General features: G+C 42.7%; 1 protein-coding gene across 2 annotated transcripts in view; it reads left to right on the forward strand.

The window, feature by feature from the left end:
- Positions 1-3458: 3458 nt before the first annotated feature.
- The window catches only part of F7 (coagulation factor VII), a 30961-nt gene continuing 12110 nt past the window's right edge, over positions 3459-22309 (forward strand). The window contains exons 1-5 of one of the 2 annotated variants that reach the window (XM_075852530.1): positions 3459-3585; positions 6800-6963; positions 11084-11108; positions 11206-11319; positions 15670-15807. In XM_075852530.1, the coding sequence (XP_075708645.1) occupies positions 3513-3585; positions 6800-6963; positions 11084-11108; positions 11206-11319; positions 15670-15807 (514 nt within the window). In that variant the 5' untranslated portion in view covers positions 3459-3512. The remainder of the gene's footprint in view (positions 3586-6799; positions 6964-11083; positions 11109-11205; positions 11320-15669; positions 15808-22309) is intronic. The other variant, XM_075852531.1, reaches the window with a different exon arrangement.

Consider the following 22309-nt stretch of genomic DNA (forward strand, 5'->3'; position numbering starts at 1 on the left):
AACAAGATGTCAGGAGCTCTGTAAGGAGAGGGGACAGATACAAAATGGCAGGGGCACTGTGAGGGAAAGGGGGCAAGGAGAAGTACAAGATGGAAAAACTCTGTCAGGGGAGCGGAGGACACAACCTGCAAGGGGCCCTGGGGGGGGGGGGGGGGTTGAAAAAGTGGCATGGCCAAGCAATGAAAAAAAAAAAAAAAGTAGCATACAGCTGTAGTTGCTGCCTGAACAGAACACACAGGCAGGCACCAGCTTTAGAAGCTCCCTGAGTCTCCAGTCCCACAGACAGTGTGTAGACTCATAAATCTTGTTGCTCCATCGTTTCGAGTCCTGGCTGCTCTCTTGGTGCCTGCTGTGCTATCTGGTCCTCTGGTGGACTTCAATGGATCAGTGTCTTGTATTGCAAAGAGGAGCACCTCACTTAAAAAGGTCTGTTTTTTGTTTTTTGACCAAAACAGCACTAATCCTGTTCATGGTCCGTGTCTGCTATTACAGTTCCAATGACTTGAATGGAGCGGAGTTGCAATATAAGATAAAGACTATGGCAGGAATGGCGCTCTTGAATGGGGCTGAGCTGCAATATCATGCACAGCCCATGCACATAATGGCACTGTTTTTGTTTCCCATACAAAGAGCCGGCCTTAGAATAGATGGCGCCCCATGCAAAATTATGTTTCGGCGCCCCATGCAAAATTATGTTTCGGCGCCCCACCCCATCATAAAAAAATGCCCCATAAAAAAGTATAATGCCCCCCACAGCATAATGCCCTATATAGTGCCCCCACACAGTATAATGTCCTTTTAGTGCCCCCCATACAGTATAATAATAATATTTAATAATATATTATAACTCCTACATGGACACAGTATTTTGTTCTCTAATTGTGCCCACACAGTATTATGCCCCCTAAGTGCCACTCATAGTATATTGCCCCCTGTAGTGCCCCTACACAGTATAATGTCCGCTTAGTGGCCTCCACACAGTATAATGCCCCCCTCCCCTGGCTGCCACACACAGCCCCGCCCATTGTAGACCGTCCCCCCTGTAGACAGTGCTATAATCCCCCACCTCCTCCTTGTAGACAGTGACATACATCCCCCCATCTTTCCTTGTACATCATGCCATACAGCCCCCCATCTCCCCCTTGTATACAGTGTCCCCAAACAAACAAAAATTTTTACTCACCTAGGCCCCATTCACACTATGAACTGAGCTGCTCCATGACAGGATCCTTGCGTAGGTCAGCGTGATCCTCTAGTCTAGTTCATTGTTTCCCAACCTTTTCAGACTTGAGGCACCCCTGGAAAAAAAAAAATCCTCAGGGCACCCCTACCAAAAATTGTTTAGAGAAAGACAGAAAACGGCTAAAAACAAGCACTACACACTTAAGGTATGTTCACACAGCTTTTTTTGTAAGGCAGAAAAAATCTGCCTAAAAATTCCTTCAGATTTTGAATTCACAGCGTTATTTGACGTTTTTTTTTAAGCTGTTGATGCTAATGCAAAAGACTCAGGCAAAAAAGCACTCCAAAAGAGCGCCGCAGGTATTTTCTGTAGCTCCCTGAAGGAGCGGAATCCCTATGAGGCCGGGGATTCCGCTCTTGGGCGGAGCGCTTGATGTCTCTGTCCATTTACGGTCAGTGATGTCAAGGGCTTCTCCTGGAGGGGAATCCCTGGTTACAGCGTCGGCAAAGCTGTGGACGGGAATTCCGCTTCAGGAGTTGCCCCTGATGTCACTGTCCATATATGGACAGAGACATCAAGCGCTCCGTCCAGGAGCAGAATCCCAGGCCAAACGGGGATTCCGCTCCTTCAGGGAGCTAAAGTGGCGCTAGTAGATAGCAGAGCAGGGAGATACCTACCTGCTCTGCTATAGTATTCAATAGTATCTGCGTCCTAGGGACGCAGATACTATTGAATGTGGCGTCGCTACCGTTGTAGCAGCCGCAGCGGCTGCTAGCGATGCCATCGGATGGCCCGTCCCGCCGGCCATGGGGTGGCCTGAGCGCCCTCATGCCCAGTGTCTCCTCTAGCAGTTGCTAAGGCTGCTACAGCGTTAGCGACGCCACTGAGAGAAGAAGCGCCCGGGCAGAAAAGCAGCTGCTGAGTCGCCAGGCCCGGGCGCTTCTGAAACAAGCAGGGGAAGGAAGCCAATGCAGCTCCCCCTTCCACATGCTGGAGTGATGCGCCCTGTGCAATGGCACAGGTCGTACACCCCAAAGGCCGGCCCTGCCCATACAACCCAATTAGTTTGTTACATTGTAGGCCAGGGGTCAGCAACCTTTGGCCCACCAGCTGTTGTAAAACTACAATTTCCATCATGCCCTTAGGCTGGGTTTACACGACCTACTTTCAGGCGTAAACGAGGCGTATTATGCCTCGATTTACGCCTGAAAATACGGCTACAATACGTCGGCAAACATCTGCCCATTCATTTGAATGGGTTTGCCGGCGTACTGTGCCGACGACCTGTAATTTACGCGTCGTCGTTTGACAGCTGTCAAACGACGACACGTAAAATGACCGCCTCGTCAAAGAAGTACAGGACACTTCTTTGGACGTAATTTGAGCCATTTTTCATTGAATTCAATGAAGAACAGCGCTAAATTACGGCCGTCAATGGCGCCTCGCAAAATGCGAGTACGAGCATTTATGTCTGAAATTACTGAGCTGTTTTCTCCTGAAAACAGCTCCGTAATTTCAGACGTAAATGCAGTTTACATGTGCACATACCCTTACAGCCAAAGGCTTTAATCTTCAAGCCAGAAAGTGCCATAGCATGCTGGGAATTGTAGTTTCACAACAGCTGGAGTGCAGAAGGTTGTAAAGGTAAGTTCTGCATAGATTACATTTTTTTTTAACGAAAATAGCACTAAACTGTCTCAAGCAACAGTTGCATTACTTATAGATTCAATAGACTTTTATAATTCAACTACATATTTGGCAATTACTTAAATTATATATTGCAGTTTTTGTTTTTACATCAAGACAATCGACAGCTGAACACAGACCGATAAGTGGGCATACGAGCGCACTTTCGAATCCTCCCGATCATCGACCCATGTAAAAAAAACAGCGATCCACCGACAAATGAGCAAACTCTCGTTTGTTGAATGATCAAATATTTTATGCAGCCCAAAAAAATCATTGGTTGTCAGCAGCACATCTCCCCATGTAATCAGGAATGTGCTGCCAACAATAATGAAACTATGTGCCGGAAGAATCTATGATCGCTCCATGTAAATGGAGCTAAACGAGCGCAGATCGACTTGCTATATTATCAATCGCTGCTTGTTACAGGCAGAAAATCTGCTAGTGTAAAAGGAGCCTACTGAGTATGATACACCGAGTTACAAATCTAACCCGCACACTCCAGCATTGATTTGTCATGGCTGTCTCTAAAATACTTTCCAGCCTGTCCCCTCCCCCATATCCAATTATTTAAACAATGAACCTTGGACCAGCTGTGTTCCCTTGAATACAGATAGTGGTGGAATAGGAAAGTTTTTCTATCATGGGGTCACAAGAGAAGAAAACGACATGTTTCTGGATTATTGTGATGTTTTTGCCTCTCCTAACATTTGCTGGTAAGTTATAACATGTGGTATCCAAGAATACAGACAGAGTACCCTAGAAAGTATTTATGTACAAAGTCTTAGATCATAGAGCATAACAATATAGTGGTGTTCTCCTACATATTAGCCTTAGTTAACCTTTCCTTGTGCAGAACAGGGATACATTAACAATTTAATAGGGGACAATGCACTTTGGATGGAGTTGAAATAAAGGTTACATTTTTTTATTAAAAAAAAGGGCTATTTATTGGATTGATTTATACAGCCTAAAAGTATCGTTTATTGTAACAAAATGGTTTATTTTTAATTAGGATTATTTGCAAATTTGCTACAGTGCACATTTTATTTAAATTAAATTGAATTAGCCACCATTTTCTTATATCTGAATTCAAAGGGGTTGTCCATTTTCAGCAAATGAATATTAGTTTTTGTATAATTTTAAAGTTATGCAATTCTCCAATATACTATCTGTATTAATTCCTCATAGTTTTCAAGATCTCTGCTTGTTGTTATTCAGTAGGAACATTCATTGTTTACCTCCAGTGGATAAAATTCTGTCCATGGTCATGTGATGGACACACGAGTTCTGGGATCGTTAGAAGACACAGCTCTGATACACATACTGTAACGAGCCGTGCACCTGTGTGTCCATCACATGACCATGGATAGAATCTTATCCACTGAAAGTAAATAATGAATATTACTACTGAATAACAAGAAGCAGAGATCTTTAAAACCATGAGGAATTAATACATATGTTATATTGTGTAGAACTTTTAATTCTAAAAAAAAAACAACATTAATTTGCTGAAAGTGGACAACCCCTTTAAGTCTGGAAATTCATGCTATGTACTGGACACAAGTAGGGTATTTCAAAATAGTGGTGTTCTCTGCCTGATTAGGTTACGTATTAGCCTTAGTTTACGTATCATTGCACAAACCAGGGATAGATTAACAATTTAATAGGAGAAAAAGCCTTTTGGATGGAGTGACATTTCCATTAATGTGTCCCTGATAAACTCAATTGACCCCCACAGATTAATGTCAACAATTAGTTTAATATACTAAAGGGGAAATGTATCCAAAAATGTATATTTTGATATGACAGAAATCTAAAAGATAGGATTAATACAGTCCATGAGTTTAGACCACCACCAATTTCCAAAACCATGGGGTTGTAGTGCTTCTTAGAAACCTCAAACTTTTTCAGCACCTCTCTACTGGAAATCCCTGACACAATACTCTAAATAAATGGCAATGTTGTGTCAGAGATATTCATTGATATCAATCTCTGAGTAGTGGCAAGGGCTTTTTCGGTGCTCTATAGTTCTTGAAAATAGTATATGTTAGGGCCTGTGCATATCAACGTTGGCTTTCCATTCAGGGGTTTCATCTGAGGTTTCCGTCGTGGAACCCCTCAACGGAAAGTCAACCAGAAACGTTAGCTTCCATTTGCATCACCATTGATATCAATGGGGACGGAAACATTGCTAATGGTTTCTGTTTGTCACCGTTCCGGCAGGTTTCCGTTTTTTTGACGGAATCAATAGCGCAGTCGACAAAATGTCACATAAAAAAGAAGCGTCAGGTCAATTCTTTTGTGCGTAAAATGCGCTGAAAACGCACCTAATTCCCATAGTCAATGGGAGTCCTAATTACGTGCCAAAAAAACACGCCGAAAGCACTTTACAAAACGCTTTGAAACGTGACAAACGCCTGTAGTTTAAAAAGCACTTTACAAAAACGCTAGTGGTTCTGACATGTTTATACATCGTTTTTTTGGAGCGTCGTGTGAACAAGACTTAAGTGTATTATATTTTAACCCCAGTGCTGCATATCTCAGCACAATGCTACCATGTTTATTAATGCTGTATAATGTCATCCAAGTTGCTGCTGCTGCTAAGGTTGTGCTACAAAGAGATTGGGGAGCAGGGTGTTCCCTTCTCTATGTGTGCTGTGTGTGGGACCCATGATAGAAGTTAGGTCGGCCCACTAGCTCAGACAAAACTAAGAATTTGAGAAAGATCCTGCAGAGGGTAAAACTGCTAAAAAATGCAGCATGCAGGTCATATAATGACCACAAATAGTGTTATTGCTCATGTACACACATCTGACAGCATATTCTGAAAAGTCACCTGAAAGGTTAGGTACGCTTTAAGCTGGCCATACTATAAACATGCAAACACATCCAAGTGTGTATGTTTATTTCAATGGGGAGAGGGTAATGAGCCGATGGTAGACACATCTAACAGCAGCTTATCTCAAGGATTGTGCATGTTGAAATCCACTCAGGAGGCTCCCATATACATTAAATCGTCAGCAGTTTCCACCGAAATTAGCCTATTTTACTGACTTTTATCTAATGTGTATGGCCAGCTTTAGGGTATGTTCACACGGCCAAATTTCAGACGTATACGAGGCGTATTATGCCTCGTTTTACGTCTGAAAATAGGGCTGCAATACGTCGGCAAACATCTGCCCATTCATTTGAATGGGTTTGCCGACGTACTGTGCAGACGACCTGTCATTTACGCGTCGTCGTTTGACAGCTGTCAAACGACGACGCGTAAATTTACTGCCTCGGCAAAGAAGTGCAGGGCACTTCTTTGCCACGTAATTTGAGCCGTTCATTGAAATCAATGAAGCACGGCTCAAGGTTTACGAGCGTCTCAGACGCCTCGTAAATTACGAGGAGGAGCTTTTACGTGTGAAACGAGGCAGCTGTTAGGGTATGTTCACACGGCGGGGGTCCGTAACGGCTGAAATTACGGGGATGTTTCAGCCTGAAAACATCCCGGTAATTTCAGCCGTACCGGCATGTGCAGGCGCTTGAACGCCGCGTCAATTACGGCCGTAATTAGCGCTGCTATTCATTGGAGTCAATGAATAGCGGCTCCAATTACGGCCAAAGAAGTGACAGGTCACTTCTTCTACGCGGGCGTCTATTTACGCGCCGTCATTTGACAGCGGCGCGTAAATATACGCCTCGTGTGAACAGACAAACGTCTGCCCATTGCTTTCAATGGGCAGATGTTTGTCAGCGCTATTGAGGCGCTATTTTCGGGCGTAATTCGGGGCAAAAACGCCCGATTTACGTCCGTAAATAGGCCGTGTGAACATACCCTTAACAGTCTGTCTTTTCACACGTAACTGCCTCTCAGCGTGTGAACATACCCTTAGCCGAATAGTGGAGTATAACTGGTGGGTCTAACATTGTCCTTTATAGTTTTCATACAGAATAAAGAGGCCAATAGTCTTCTGAGGAGTCGGATAAGGAGAGCTAACAGTTTTTTTGAGGAGTTTAAGAAAGGCTCCCTGGAACGAGAGTGCCATGAAGAAAAATGTTCATATGAAGAAGCCAAAGAAATTTTTAAGGATGACAGACGTACGGTAATTCTGGTTGTTCTTTTTTATTCTATGAGCTATGAATAAAAAAAGCATGATGTTTTAGATTTCAAATTCTTTTATTTGTCCGTTTTCCAAAACACAAATATAATGGTGCAGACATGTGCAGCACTGACATCGGCCCACAGGCCAGTATATGTCATTACAATGAGTGCAAAGAAACACAAAAACAACATACGTTTTAGATACTTGATATAGTTGCTAAGGCCTCATTTACACGAGCGTAATATACGCGCGTGCTTTTCACGCGTGTCGTACGCACCTATATTACTCTATGGGGCAGTGCAGACGATGCGTGAATTTTGCGCAGCGTGAGTGCGTTGCGTAAAACTCACGACGTTCTATAAACTTGCGTTTTTCGCGCATCACGCACCCATTGAAGTCAATGGGTGCGTGAAAACCACGAAGGTCGCACGGAAGCACTTCCGTGCGAACTGCGTGATTCGCGCAAGAGCTGTCAAACTCTGAATGTAAACAGAAAAGCACCACGTGCTTTTCTGTTTACAAACATCCAAAAGGAGTGTCTTAGAGATGAGCGAATCGAACTTCACCGGGTTCGGCCGAACTCGTTTTTGACCGAACCCGGCAAAAAATGTTGCGGTACGCGACGTCAGGAGACAGTCACTGTCCAGGGTGCTGAAAGAGTTAAACTGGTTCAGCACCCTGCACAGTGACGTCCGATCCCAATATACGTGAACGTGTAAAAAAAAAAAAAAAAGTTCTGACTTACCGATAAAACTCCCGGCTTCTTCCTCCAGTCTGACCTCCCGGGATGACAATTCAGTCCAAGTGACCGCTGCAGCCAATCACAACCCAAGCACAGGCTGCAGCGGTCACATGGACTGCCGCGTCATCCAGGGAGGTGGGGCAAGATGTCGAGAGGCGCGTCACCAAGGACGCGTCACCAAGGCAACAGCCGGGAAGTTCTCGGTAAGTACGAACCTCTTTTTTTTTAAACAGGTTACTCGATATGGTGATCGGAATTCACTGTCGAGGGTGCTGAAAGATTTACTGCCGATCAGTTAACTCTTTCAGCACCCTGGACAGTGACTGACGTCGACTAGCCTCATCTCTATAATGGCGGCTGCGCGAAAATCACGCAGCCGCGCATCATACACTGATGACACACGGAGCTGTCAAGTGCCTTTTGCGCATGCAAAACGCTGCATTTTTTTGCGTGCGCAAAACGCACACGCTCGTGTAAATGAGGCCTAAAGGAAATGTTTTCTTATCAACTATGCAAAACAATGCGCTGCCGTTAGCCATGGCAAAGTGCATTAAACTGACACAGACTGGGGAAGTTTTTAGGAACAAGAGAAAGTTTAAAGGGGTATTCCAGTTATAACATATAGTCACTTAGGATAGGTGATAACTGCTAAATTGGTGGGGGTCCAATCACTGGGGCCCCCACCGATTGCCAGAATGTGTGTTCCATGTCCCCCATTTCCCCCATCTGCAGACCGCTTGCCAGGAAGAGTTGAATAGAGCAGCGATCAAGCTTTGCACAGCAGTTTCCACCAATGCCATATACTTTGAGTGGGGTGGAGGGGCGCATGCTTGGCCGCCACCCTATTCAACTCTTTCTGGCGAGGGGTCTTGTGGACTGGGGACCCCTGTTCTGGTGATCAGTGTGTGTCTCAAAAATTGGATCCCCACCGATCTAGCAGTTATCATTAATCCAGTGTATATTTGATCGTTTGTTAGAACCAGAATACCCCTTTAAGATAATTTTGAGAGGTAACAATCTCTATTAGTAAGCATAAAGGACTCTATCTGTAAAAAGATAGTACATGGACATATACAAAAAAGGAGACTGTGCCAATAAGAGAGTCAATAACAAGAACTAGTGGTCACAAATTTATTCTCCTCACTAACACAGGTACTTGTCTCAATCTTTTAATGTGCACACAAATGTTTAAAGTTGCTTGTGTAAAGGATAAACTGTGAATCCTGTCACATTAAACATGATGTCCTGTCTGCAGACAGTATGTTATTGAGCAGGAGGAGCTGAGAAGATTTATGTATTGGTTTTGTGAAAAATGATTCAGGACAACCTGTAAATTATTCATTTAAATCCCTGTTCACTGTGGGCTAAAGAGTCCAGTGGGCGATCTCAACTATTGATTGACAGCCTTCGCAGTATGAATGTAAATGCAGAAACAGCTGCCAATCACTGAGTAGCACCGCCCACTTGACTCTTAATCCTAGAGTTAGCAGGGATTTAAGTCAATAAATTACAAGTTATCCTCGATCTTTTACATACAAGCTATATATCAATCTGCTCAGCTTCTCCTGCTCTATAACATGCAGTCCACAGATTGGACTGCATGTGTGAAGTGACAGGTTCCTTTCAAGATTAAATTGCCATGAACCACAACTATATCCTGCCTAAGTGAAACAGCCTACTTTATGTTTGCTGATGATCTTCAGAGAGAAGACACATTATTCAGGGGCCCACTGGCCCTCCTAGCAGTTCAGAATAAAACATGTTCGTGCTAAAATTCTTTCTGCGGCCCACTGTATATAATTGGGAGATCAATGTTGGCTGAAAACCAGAAGTCAGCCCCTATAAGAATCTCTGCACTTATTTAGATTAAACCTCTTTACCATCCTAAACAATATAATAGAAATATACTGTATTATTTTATTATAAAATATCAAGTGTAAATCACTAGACATCCAGGGATATAAGATATTAACCCCTTCCCGTCGTAAACAACTTTCAGATTTTCATTTTCGTTTTTTCCTCCCCACATTCCAGAAGCCATAACGTCTTTATTTTTCCGTCGATATAGTACTATGAAGGCTTGATTTTTGCGGGACGAGTTGTAGTTTTTCGTAGTACCATTTATTTTGCCGTATAATGTACTAGGAGACGGGAAAAAAATTATTTGTGGGGTAGAAAATAAAAAAAACAGTGATTCCTCCATGTTTTTTTGCCCGCCGTTTTTACGGAATTCACTGTGCAATTAAAACAACATGTTAACTTTATTCTGAGGGTCAATACGATTACGGCGATACCAAATCTATATAGTTTTTTCTATATTTTACTACTTTTATAAGTAAAAACCTAAAGTGTAAAAAAGAATTTATTTTGCGTTGCCAAATTCCGAGAGCCATAACTGTTTTATTTTTCCGTCGATTAAGCGGTATGAGGGCTTATTTTTTGCGGGATAAGCTGTAGTTTTTAATAATACCATTTTGGTGTACATGCGACAGTTTGATCACTTTTTATTTCATTTTTTGTGGGAGATTAGGTGACCAAAAAATAGACATTCAGGCGTTTACAACTTTTTTTTTTACGCCATTCACTGTGCGGGGGTTAAATAATGATATATTGTAATAGTTCAGACTAAATGTGTGTCGAAGATTCACAGTGAACAAAAATAAATTAACGGGAAGCAGCGTTCGTCTTGAGCAATGTGGCCCCATCAAAACAGTTGATCGGTGTGGGTCCCGGGAATCGGACCCCGACCCATCAGCTATCGATGGCCTATCCTAAGAACCCCTTTAACTCATAACCACCATAAAATCCCTTTAACTCATAACCACCAGAATGACAGGAATACTCATTCTCATTAACCCCTAAATCTATGTTAAAAGTGTGTAATGTTATTTAGCAAACGCAGAGTATATGAATGTAGGTAATTTCTGTGTATGCAGCTTTGAATATGTATGTATAGGTTCACCAAGCTCCTAGGCCGCATGCACGCGAACGTGCTTTTGCGACCACAATTCCCCCGAAAATCCACGGGAGAATTGCGGCCCCATTCATTCCTATGGGGCCATGCACACGACCGTGGTTTACATGGTACGTGCATGGCCCAGGCTCATAGCAAATAATGGCCGCCGCCATGTGCACGGCCCTCGATTTGTGGGTGACGCTCCGCCCTGGCCGACCCGAAAATCATGGCCGTGCACATGGCTATGGTCGTGTGCATGAGGCCTAACAGTAACTGATTGTAATTGAAATCATGCACTTCATCAATTACTACTCAAACATTTACAGTAAATTCTATCGTTTCCATGTTGATATAATGACTGTACATAAAGGATCAATATATTTAAGAAGGGCTAATGAAAATGAAATCTTTTTCCTCCATAGAAAGAATTTTGGAGGATATACACAGGTAGGTTTCAAGCTATGCTAATTGTGGAACGTGGAACAAAGAAAAATAAACATTTGTATTATTTACATGCTAATAACAAAGTGTCAACTCTTTGCAGATGAGAACCAATGCCTTTCCAATCCATGTAATAATGGTGGAACCTGCTATGATGAGTTTCAGCAATATATGTGTCTATGTTCTGATGGGTATGAGGGCAGAAACTGTGAAACAAGTAAGTAATTTTTTTTTAAAGGCTAAATTAGTGAGATTTGTTAGTCTTTTATGTTTTGTAATGTAACGAGAATTTACCACAATATCTTTAACCCCTTTCGCATTCCAAAAGCCATAACTTTTTTATTTTTCTGTCGACATAACTGTATGAGGGCTTTTTATTTGCACGACGAGTAGTTTTTTATTGTACCACACATTGTACTGAAAAGCTGAAAAAAATTGTTTCTTGAGTATTGTTTTTACGGGTTTTGTTAAAGGAGTTATTCTGGTTGTAAAAATTTTTGTGTAAGGGCTGGGAATTAAATGAGCAAAAAAAGAAATACTTCCCTATCCTTGCCCCTGGTGATCCAGCGCTGGCCCTCCAGCAGCACTCCCGGTGGTTATTTACATGTGACCGCTGCAGCTAATGAGAGAGCTCAGTGGTGACTAATCATATTTCTGGCATAATGCCAGAAATACAAGACATGATCGCTGAGCTCAGTACCAATTATGTTTACTTTTTCATTGCTTACATAATTTTTTATAAAAAATAGGAAAATATATCTAATTTTTATATATATATATTTAAAAAATAAATGAAACATTTTGAAGCTTTTTTTTAGTCTTTTTTTTTTAGACTTTACTATGCGATTAAGAGATCGCTCAGGCAATACGCTGCAATACTTATGTATTGCCTTTATCTGTGATCTTTATCTGTGATCTACTATTAAGCCTTGCCTCTGACAATGCTTAATAATAGGACACTGATGGCAGACCTGGAGGCCTTCAATAGGCCACTGGCTGACATTTGGCATCCGATCGGCACCCTGCGATTGCGTCGCGGTGGGAAGGGCAATTGGGTGACAGGGGGAGCCCCCTTCCTCTTTCTAACCTCTCAGATGTCAGGGTCGCTATTGATCAAAGCATATGAGGTGTTAAACAGCAGAGTTATCTCTGACCTTGGCCGTTACAGAGAGTTGTTGGCTTTAACACACAGCTGACACCGGCAGCCCGCAAGCCTGCTCCATACTTTCCCTTCCAACTTCCGCTGCACATATACGGCGGATACATGAAGGGGTTAAACATGGTTGTAGCCAACCAGGAGAGACGCTACTTTTTCCTCATTCCATATTGCCTTTTATGTAAATAGTTCTAATACATTAAAAAATATATACAGACACTCAAGACACCACAAAAAGAAAATAAAGTTAGCCAAAGGTATTTATATAGATGCAATGTAAAAAAATGGTAGAGCAATGTAAAAAAATTATAGACTAACATAGACATGTATACACCAAATGGGTAGAAAAAACTACTATGACAATGTACTAATATCAAAGTAAGGGTGTGTTTGCATCATCGTGGGCTTCGGAACGGAAAGCCAAATGGAAACCATAGCTTCTGTTTGCATTAGCATTGATTTCAATGGTAATGTTCCGTTGCAGTTGGTTTCCGTTTGTTTCCCATCTGTAAAGTTTCCATTTTTTTGTGGAAACAATAGCGTAGTCGACTACGCTATTGTTTCCGCAAGAACAAATGGAAACTGTAAAGAACGAAAAGCAAACAGAAACCAACTGTGAACAGGCCCTAAATACCTAAGGCCTCATGCACACGAACGTAAAAACGCCCATAATTACGAGCCGTAATTATGGCCCGTAATTAAGGGCCATAGAGTTCTATTGGCCACTTGTACCTTCCCGTATGCTTACAGCAAGGTGCCCGTGCCATTGAAAAATATAGAACATGTCCTATTTCAGGCCGTTATAACTGCACGGGCAGGCCCATAGAAGTCTATGGGGCTCCCGTAATTACGGGTGGCTACGTGTGTGCACCCGTAATTACGGGAGCGTTGCTAGGTGACGTCAGGGGATAGTCACTGTCCAGGGTGCTGAAAGAGTTAACTGATCGGCAGTAACTTTCAGCACTCGGGACAGTGACTACCGCTGGAGTTAATAGTATTAAAAGTTAACTTGCTGTGAGACAGTGACAGGTAAAGTCATTGAGGGAAGGTACATTTCCCCTAGAATCCTGTCATATGTATCCTAGACTCCAGGGAATGAGTATTTTTTCCAATAGAAAGCTCTAGCTTTCCAATCTCGGCTTAAGGAAAAGCCGGAAAAAGGGCCTGGAGTTGGATTGGGGAAGAGCAGGGCGGGTTCCCCAATCCCTAGTCCATCTCTGTTTGTAGGACAAGGCTGCTGCTCAATTAGCTGCACCTGCAGCCGGTATATAAAAAGGTGCAGACACAGTGTGTGATCTCTCACCCCTGACTCAGACCGGAGACTACTAAGTCTGGAGTAGCCTGTATTCTATGTGAGTAAAGACCTGTGTTACTTTGTGTCCAGTGCCTGGTAGGAAGGCACTTGGTATAGTTAGATAATATCTTATTTAGTTAGTGCTCAGACGAGCAGGATTTATTTTGTATTTTGCCTTGTTGTACGAGAGGCTGTTTCTTTGACAAGAATAAAACACAGGCAAAGCCCTGTTATGAACTTTAATGCACGGTGTCCCTGTCTCTGGCTACTCAGAAACCGCTGTACCAACTTCTCCTGATGCTAAAACCCCACATTACCTATAACTCTTCTTCTTCTTCTTCTTCTTCTTCTTCCTCCAGTCCGGCCTCCCGGGATGACGTTTCATCCCCTGTGACCGCTGCAGCCAATCACATGCCAATCACTGGCTGCAGCGGTCACATGGACGGCCACGTCATCCAGGGAGGTCGGACTGGATGTCAAGAGAGGGACGCGTCACCAAGACAATGGCCGGGTAAGTATGAATTTCTTTTACTGCGGAAACGGCTGTCACTTCTCTCTACCCTGCACTGATAGAGAGAAGGGCTGCCGATTAGTGCAGTGCAATTTTGCAGCGAAAACGTGCCCATACATACGGGTGGAATACTGGTGACACCGGACCCGTATTTATGGGCACGGGTGCGTAAATACTGGTGCAATACGGGTCGAATACGTGTGAGCAAGGACCCGTATTTACGGGAGGACAAAAATACGTTCGTGTGCATGAGGCCTCAGTCACCAAAAATAAAGCCACAATGTAAAAACAACAAAATAACAGTGCTTATAAAATAGTATATGTATCCTAGTCCAGGGCCCTTGCGGTATAACTATGATAACTAGAAGCAACAGACTTGATTCCCACACTGACAGTTACTGGATTGAATGTTAGCTTGTACATTGTCATAGTATTTGTTGCTACCCATTTCGTATAAAAATACCTACAGTGGTTTACTTTTTTGTATACATTGCATCTATATACAGTAAATACTTTTGTATTCTCGGGATAAAGTAAATCACTAGCACCACAACCACTATCGCATAAATATTGAGCTACACCCCATTCTATTTTTAGGTCTAATATAATGTTCTACTGAAAACCCATATTAAGTTGCGGATTTAATCAATTTATGCTTGCATTTGCATGTCCTCTTACTACAGTGATTTCTCAGCGTGGTTTTCACGCGCCACGCACACACCAATACAAGTCTATGGGGCAGTACAGACAGTCCGTGATTTTTGCGCAGCGTTTGTCCGCTGCGCAAAAAGCGCGACATGGTCAATATCTCGGCGTATTTCGCGCATCACGCACCCATTGAAGTCAATGGGTGCGTGAAAACCACGCAGGTCGCACGGAAGCACTTCCGTGCGAACTGCCTGTTTCGCGCAACAGCTGTCAAAAGGATGAATGTAAACAAAAAAGCACCACGTGCTTTTCTGTTTACCAACATCCGAATGGCGTGTCATAATGATGGCGGCTGCGCGAAAAGCACGCAGCCGCGCATCATATGATGCTGCCTCACGGAGCAGGTAAGTGGCTTTTGCGCAGGCCAAACGCTGCGTGTTTTGCGTGCGCAAAAACGCCACACACGTCTGAATCAGCCCTTATTGATGTTTTTAATTTGCTGAAATATGGAGTTATGATTTTTTGAGGCATTTTCCATAGGCTAAAAGAACATTTAACTGGTCTTATCTCAGAGCAGTGGTTGTCACGTTTTCCAGACCTTTGGCCAGGTGAATCCACACTTTGTTGTTGAGATCATGCCAGGTAAAGTTATCTTTTAGGTGGAGACTAGTACTCAACAGTATTTGCTCTTAGAAATTTTAAACTAACATATCGAGACATAAATTGTATATTCAAAAGAAGCAATGTGTTTTAATAAAGAGTTCATGGTACGTTGGGGAGACCAAACATCCCCTCAGTAAGCACATGGCTTAGCTTAGGAGGGCTAAATCTGGCCTTCGAAATGAGATGGCATCTCTCGACTCCACCATAAACATTCCTGTTGGCATCTCCTAAGATAGCACATTGTAAAGTTGGTGTGGTGTATTCTGTGAAAATAAAATGTTGTACTTTTCTACAGATATAAATGACACACTCAAGTGTGAATATGAGAATGGACAATGTGAGCAGTTATGCCATGACACGCTCACAATACGACGCTGCTCATGTATGGAAGGCTATGCTCTCGGGGAAGATGAAACATCATGCATTGCTACAGGTCAGTGAAATAATACAAGTCTAATATTGGGCAAGTCTATTATTTTAGTGGAGGGGGATAAAAAAAATTGGAAAAGTCATTGGCAAATATTTTATACCATTCTGCAAAACCATGGAGTGTACTGATGGTCTCTCAGTACAAAATTCTATTACAATACAAAGTACAGTAAAAAAAATAGTGCAGCACCATGTTAGCCAGAAACAATATGTAATGTCAAATTCATTTGTGTCAAAAAAGACAAGAGTATAGTAAGTATGATACCTTTATTGGCTAACCATAAAAGTTCTATATGCAGCTTTCAGAGCACACAGGCTCCTTCTTCAGGTCTGTTAACAAATGAATGACTTAGAAAAAAGCACAACATTTAGATGTTTCACAAAGACAATTAGTACATGAGGTGATACATCATTACGATAAGCCGGGGCAATAAAACGGAGGTTATAGGGGTGATGACTTAGGAGATAAGGGATCTTGAGTCAGTCTGATGGGGGATGTGACGTGTGTCCATGTAGTGGCTCATAAATCCTGGTGTTAGATTGAGGCCTTGTGTCAATGACTGGAATTTTATCATCAGCTTGAATTCCCAAATTTTTCTTTCTCTGTTTTTAAAATGACCCCTCAGAATTAGGACCTTTAAATCTGCCAAACTGTGGTCTGGTCCAGAGAAGTGTTTTCCCACGGGTGTATCCACCTCCTGTTTTATTGTATGTCTGTGAAGATTCATCCTGGTTTGTAGTTTTTGTATTGTTTCTCCAATGTAGATTCCTTTATTGATGCACCTTGTACACAGGATCATGTACACTACATTGGAGGATGTACAGGAGAACGAGCCAGTGATTTTATAGTCCTGCTGCGTGTTTGGTATCTGGATGGTGTTTGATGACAAGATGTTGGTACAGGTCTTGCATTTTCTACTGTTGCAAGGAAAAGTGCCAGTCTCTGATGGTGATGAGAGGGCACTTCTGACCAGGAGATTCCTTAGGTTTGGTGGCTGTTTGTATGCAAGGAGAGGTAAATCCGGGAATATTTCCTTCAGTTTATTGTCTTTGTTAAATATAGTTTGGAGATCAGCAGCAATTTTCTTCAAGATGTTCATTTGTGGGTTGTATATGACCACTAGGGGCACCCTGCTGTTGTCTTCCTTCTTTTTGTACTCCAGAAGATTGCTCCTTGGAATTCTTGTTGCTCTGTAGATCTGATCATCTATAATCCTTGGATGGTATCCCTGTTGTAAGAATGTATTCCTCAGTGATAGAAGGTGTTGTTTTCTGTCTTCATTGTCTGAACAGATTTGTATGTACCGCAGAGCTTGGCTGTAGATGATGGATTTCTTTGTGTCTCCGATGAAAGCTGTTCCATCTCAGATATGCTGGACAGCCTGTAGGTTTATGGTAGATTGTTGTTTGTATGGTATTGCTTCTCATGTATATGGTCATGTCCAGGAAATGTATTTGAGATGTTGAGTAGTTACATAGTTCGTACGGTTGAAAAAAGACACATGTCCATCAAGTTCAACCAAGGGATGGGAAAAGGGAAGGTAAACATTTCTACAAATAATATCAAAGGGGAGAGAATAGACATGGACCGCACATCCACTGTATACTATGATCAGTGCGGCTAGGCAAAATATTTAAATATGAACGAGAGGTTCTTTGTAACATTTTGATCAAATTGTATGCAAGCCCACTTGCCACTTCACGGCGACCTCTAAAAGTGGGTCCCTACTCTAACGGTTGCAGCACCGCATGGCGGCTACCGCCACCGCAGCACCGCTCCTGCAGAGGGAGCAACCCAGGGGCCCAAAAGCACCCATGCCTTCAGACCGTGCCAAGCCTCCTTGGCTCTGGGCCACGTCCCCCCACAAGTGCAGCACTACAGCAACAGACACCACCTCACAGCACCACAACATGTGAACAGATGGAATGAGCTCACCTTGCCATGCGCCCCCAGTGGCCGACTGAGAGTACAAGCAGGAGCAGGAACACTTATGAGGTCATTCCTAAATTAAAATCAGCTGGGCCAAAAGTGTGGAGTGCTGGTACCAAGTAAAACAAAACAACAGAGGGGATAGACTCTGTATCTACAAATAAGAGCTCATATTTTTTTGTTCTAGGAAATTATCTAAGCCTTTTTTAAAGCCATCTACTGTCCCTGCTGCGACCAGCTCCTGCGGTAGACTATTCCATAGATTCACAGTTCTCACAGTAAAGAAGGCTTGTCGCCTCTACAGGTTGAACCTTTTTTTCCCCAGACGGCTCATAAATCCTGGTGTTAGATTGAGGCCTTGTGTCAATGACTGGAATTTTATCATCAGCTTGAATTCCCAAATTTTTCTTTCTCTGTTTTTAAAATGACCCTTCAGAATTAGGACCTTTAAATCTGCTAAACTGTGATCAGGTCCAGAGAAATGTTTTCCCACGGGTGTATCCACCTCCTGTTTTATTGTATGTCTGTGAAGATTCATCCTGGTTTGTAGTTTTTGTATTGTTTCTCCAATGTAGATTCCTTTATTGATGCACCTTGTACACAGGATCATTTACACTACATTGGAGGATGTACAGGAGAACGTAACAGTGATTTTATAGTCCTGCTGCGTGTTTGGTCTGTGGATGGTGTTTGATGACAAGATGTTGGTACAGTTCTGCATTTTCTACTGTTGCAAGGAAAGGTGCCAGTCTCTGATGGTGGTGAGAGGGCACTTCTGACCAGGAGATTCCTTAGGTTTGGTGGCTGTTTGAGAGGTAAATCCGGGAATATTTCCTTCAGTTTATTGTCTTTGTTGAATATAGTTTGGAGATCAGCAGCAATTTTCCTCAAAATGTTCATTTGGGGGTTGTATAGGACCACTAGGGGCACCCTGCTGTTGTCTTCCTTCTTTTTGTACTCCAGAAGATTGCTCCTTGGAGTTCTTGTGTCTCTGTAGATCTGATCATCTATAATCCTTGGATGGTATCCCTGTTGTAAGAATGTATTCCTCAGTGATAGCAGGTGTTGTTTTCTGTCTTCATTGTCTGAGCAGATTCGGATGTACCGCAGAGCCTGGCTGTAGATGATGGAGGCACACAGACAACTCTCACACAACAAATACTACACCCTGCTTAAAGAAGATCCCACCAAACAATACACAGAGGAACTTGTCCATATCCTCAATAGTTTCAACGCTGTATCAGACAGTTTAATGGACCTTATACCGGACAATCCCAAAATGGGTACATTCTACATGTTACCTAAAATACATAAAGAAGGCAATCCAGGAAGACCAATCATTTCTGGTGTTGGGACTTTAACTGAGAATATTTCTGGCTGGGTGGAAAATCTTCTAAAGCCCTTGGTGAGGTGCACACCCAGTTATGTCCAGGACACCACAGACGTCCTCTGCAAACTCTCAGCCCTGGGTCCACTACCAGAGGGAACAATATTGGCAACTATGGCTGTGGAGTCTCTGTATTCTAACATCCCCCATGAGGATAGCATAGCCGCATGCCAACACTTTCTTCAAAAGAACAATCCAGCGACAGAGCCAGCCCTACAACTCATCAGGTTCGTACTCCATCACAATTATTTTTTATTTTACAAAGACATATATCTGCAGTGTATGGGAAGCGCTATGGGTAGCAAAATGTCACCACAATATGCTAACCTGTTCATGGCCAAACTAGAGGACGAGTTTATATCAACCTGCGCAACTAAACCTCTAGCATATTTCCAGTACATTGATGATCTGCTGATAATCTGGACAGGCTCTGAACATGAACTGCTTTCTTTCCATAAAAACTTCAACAAGTTCCATCCTACTATCAAACTCACTCTCAACCTCAGTGGTGTACCACAGGGTTCAGTGCTGGGACCACTATTATTCAACTTATTTATTAATGATATAGAGGATGGGATTAATAGCACTATTTCTATTTTTGCAGATGACACCAAGCTATGTAATAGAGTTCAGTCTATGGAAGACGTTCGTAAATTGCAAGCGGATTTAAACAAACTAAGTGTTTGGGCATCCACTTGGCAAATGAGGTTTAATGTAGATAAATGTAAAGTTATGCATCTGGGTACCAACAATCTGCATGCATCATATGTCCTAGGGGGAGCTACACTGGGGGAGTCACTTGTTGACAAGGATCTGGGTGTACTTGTAAATCATAAACTCAATAACAGCATGCAGTGTCAATCAGCTGCTTCAAAGGCCAGCAAAATATTGTCGTGTATCAAAAGAGGCATGGACTCGCGGGACAGAGATGTAATATTGCCACTTTACAAAGCATTAGTGAGGCCTCATCTAGAATATGCAGTTCAGTCCTGGGCTCCAGTTCATAGAAAGGATGCCCTGGAGTTAGAAAAAATACAAAGAAGAGCAACGACGCTAATAAGGGGCATGGAGAATCTAAGTTATGAGGAAAGATTAAAAGAATTAAACCTATTTATAGCCTTGAAAAAAGACGACTAAGGGGGGTCATGATTAACTTATATAAATATATTAATGGCACATACAAAAAATATGGTGAAATCCTGTTCCATGTAAAACCCCCTCAAAAAACAAGGGGGCACTCCCTCCGTCTGGGGAAAAAAAGGTTCAACCTGTAGAGGCGACAAGCCTTCTTTACTGTGAGAACTGTGAATCTATGGAATAGTCTACCGCAGGAGCTGGTCGCAGCAGGGACAGTAGATGGCTTTAAAAAAGGCTTAGATAATTTCCTAGAACAAAAAAATATGAGCTCTTATTTGTAGATACAGAGTCTATCCCCTCTGTTGTTTTGTTTTACTTGGTACCAGCACTCCACACTTTTGGCCCAGCTGATTTTAATTTAGGAATGACCTCATAAGTGTTCCTGCTCCTGCTTGTACTCTCAGTCGGCCACTGGGGGCGCATGGCAAGGTGAGCTCATTCCATCTGTTCACATGTTGTGGTGCTGTGAGGTGGTGTCTGTTACTGTAGTGCTGCACTTGTGGGGGGACGTGGCCCAGAGCCAAGGAGGCTTGGCACGGTCTGAAGGCATGGGTGCTTTTGGGCCCCTGGGTTGCTCCCTCTGCAGGAGCGGTGCTGCGGTGGCGGTAGCCGCCATGCGGTGCTGCAACCGCTAGAGTAGGGACCAACTTTTAGAGGTCGCCGTGAAGTGGCAAGTGGGCTTGCATACAATTTGATCAAAATGTTACAAAGAACCTCTCGTTCATATTTAAATATTTTGCCTAGCCGCATTGATCATAGTATACAGTGGATGTGCGGTCCATGTCTATTCTCTCCCCTTTGATATTATTTGTAGAAATGTTTACCTTCCCTTTTCCCATCCCTTGGTTGAACTTGATGGACATGTGTCTTTTTTCAACCGTACGAACTATGTAACTACTCAACATCTCAAATACATTTCCTGGACATGACCATATACATGAGAAGCAATACCATACAAACAACAATCTACCATAAACCTACAGGCTGTCCAGCATATCTGAGATGGAACAGCTTTCATCGGAGACACAAAGAAATCCATCATCTACAGCCAAGCTCTGCGGTACATACAAATCTGTTCAGACAATGAAGACAGAAAACAACACCTGCTATCAGTGAGGAATACATTCTTACAACAGGGATACCATCCAAGGATTATAGATGATCAGATCTACAGAGCAACAAGAATTCCAAGGAGCAATCTTCTGGAGTACAAAAAGAAGGAAGACAACAGCAGGGTGCCCCTAGTGGTCATATACAACCCACAAATGAACATCTTGAAGAAAATTGCTGCTGATCTCCAAACTATATTTAACAAAGACAATAAACTGAAGGAAATATTCCCGGATTTACTTCTCCTTGCATACAAACAGCCACCAAACCTAAGGAATCTCCTGGTCAGAAGTGCCCTCTCATCACCATCAGAGACTGGCACTTTTCCTTGCAACAGTAGAAAATGCAAGACCTGTACCAACATCTTGTCATCAAACACCATCCAGATACCAAACACGCAGCAGGACTATAAAATCACTGGCACGTTCTCCTGTACATCCTCCAATGTAGTGTACATGATCCTGTGTACAAGGTGCATCAATAAAGGAATCTACATTGGAGAAACAATACAAAAACTACAAACCAGGATGAATCTTCACAGACCTACAATAAAACAGGAGGTGGATACACCCGTGGGAAAACATTTCTCTGGACCTGATCACAGTTTGGCAGATTTAAAGGTCCTAATTCTGAGGGGTCATTTTAGAAACAGAGAAAGAAAAATTTGGGAATTCAAGCTGATGATAAAATTCCAGTCATTGACACAAGGCCTCAATCTAACTCCTGGATTTATGAGCCACTATATGGACACACGTCACATCCCCCATCAGACTGACTCCAGATGCCTTATCTCCTAAGTCATCACCCCTATGACCTCAGTTTTATTGCCCCGGCTTATCGTAATGATGTATCACCTCATGTACTAATTGTCTTTGTGAAACATCTAAATGTCATTCATTTGTAAATTGTCTGAAGAAGGGGCCTGTGTGCTCTGAAAGCCGC

The sequence above is a fragment of the Rhinoderma darwinii genome, chromosome 2 (assembly GCF_050947455.1).
Source record: "Rhinoderma darwinii isolate aRhiDar2 chromosome 2, aRhiDar2.hap1, whole genome shotgun sequence".
Lineage (NCBI taxonomy): Eukaryota > Metazoa > Chordata > Amphibia > Anura > Rhinodermatidae > Rhinoderma > Rhinoderma darwinii.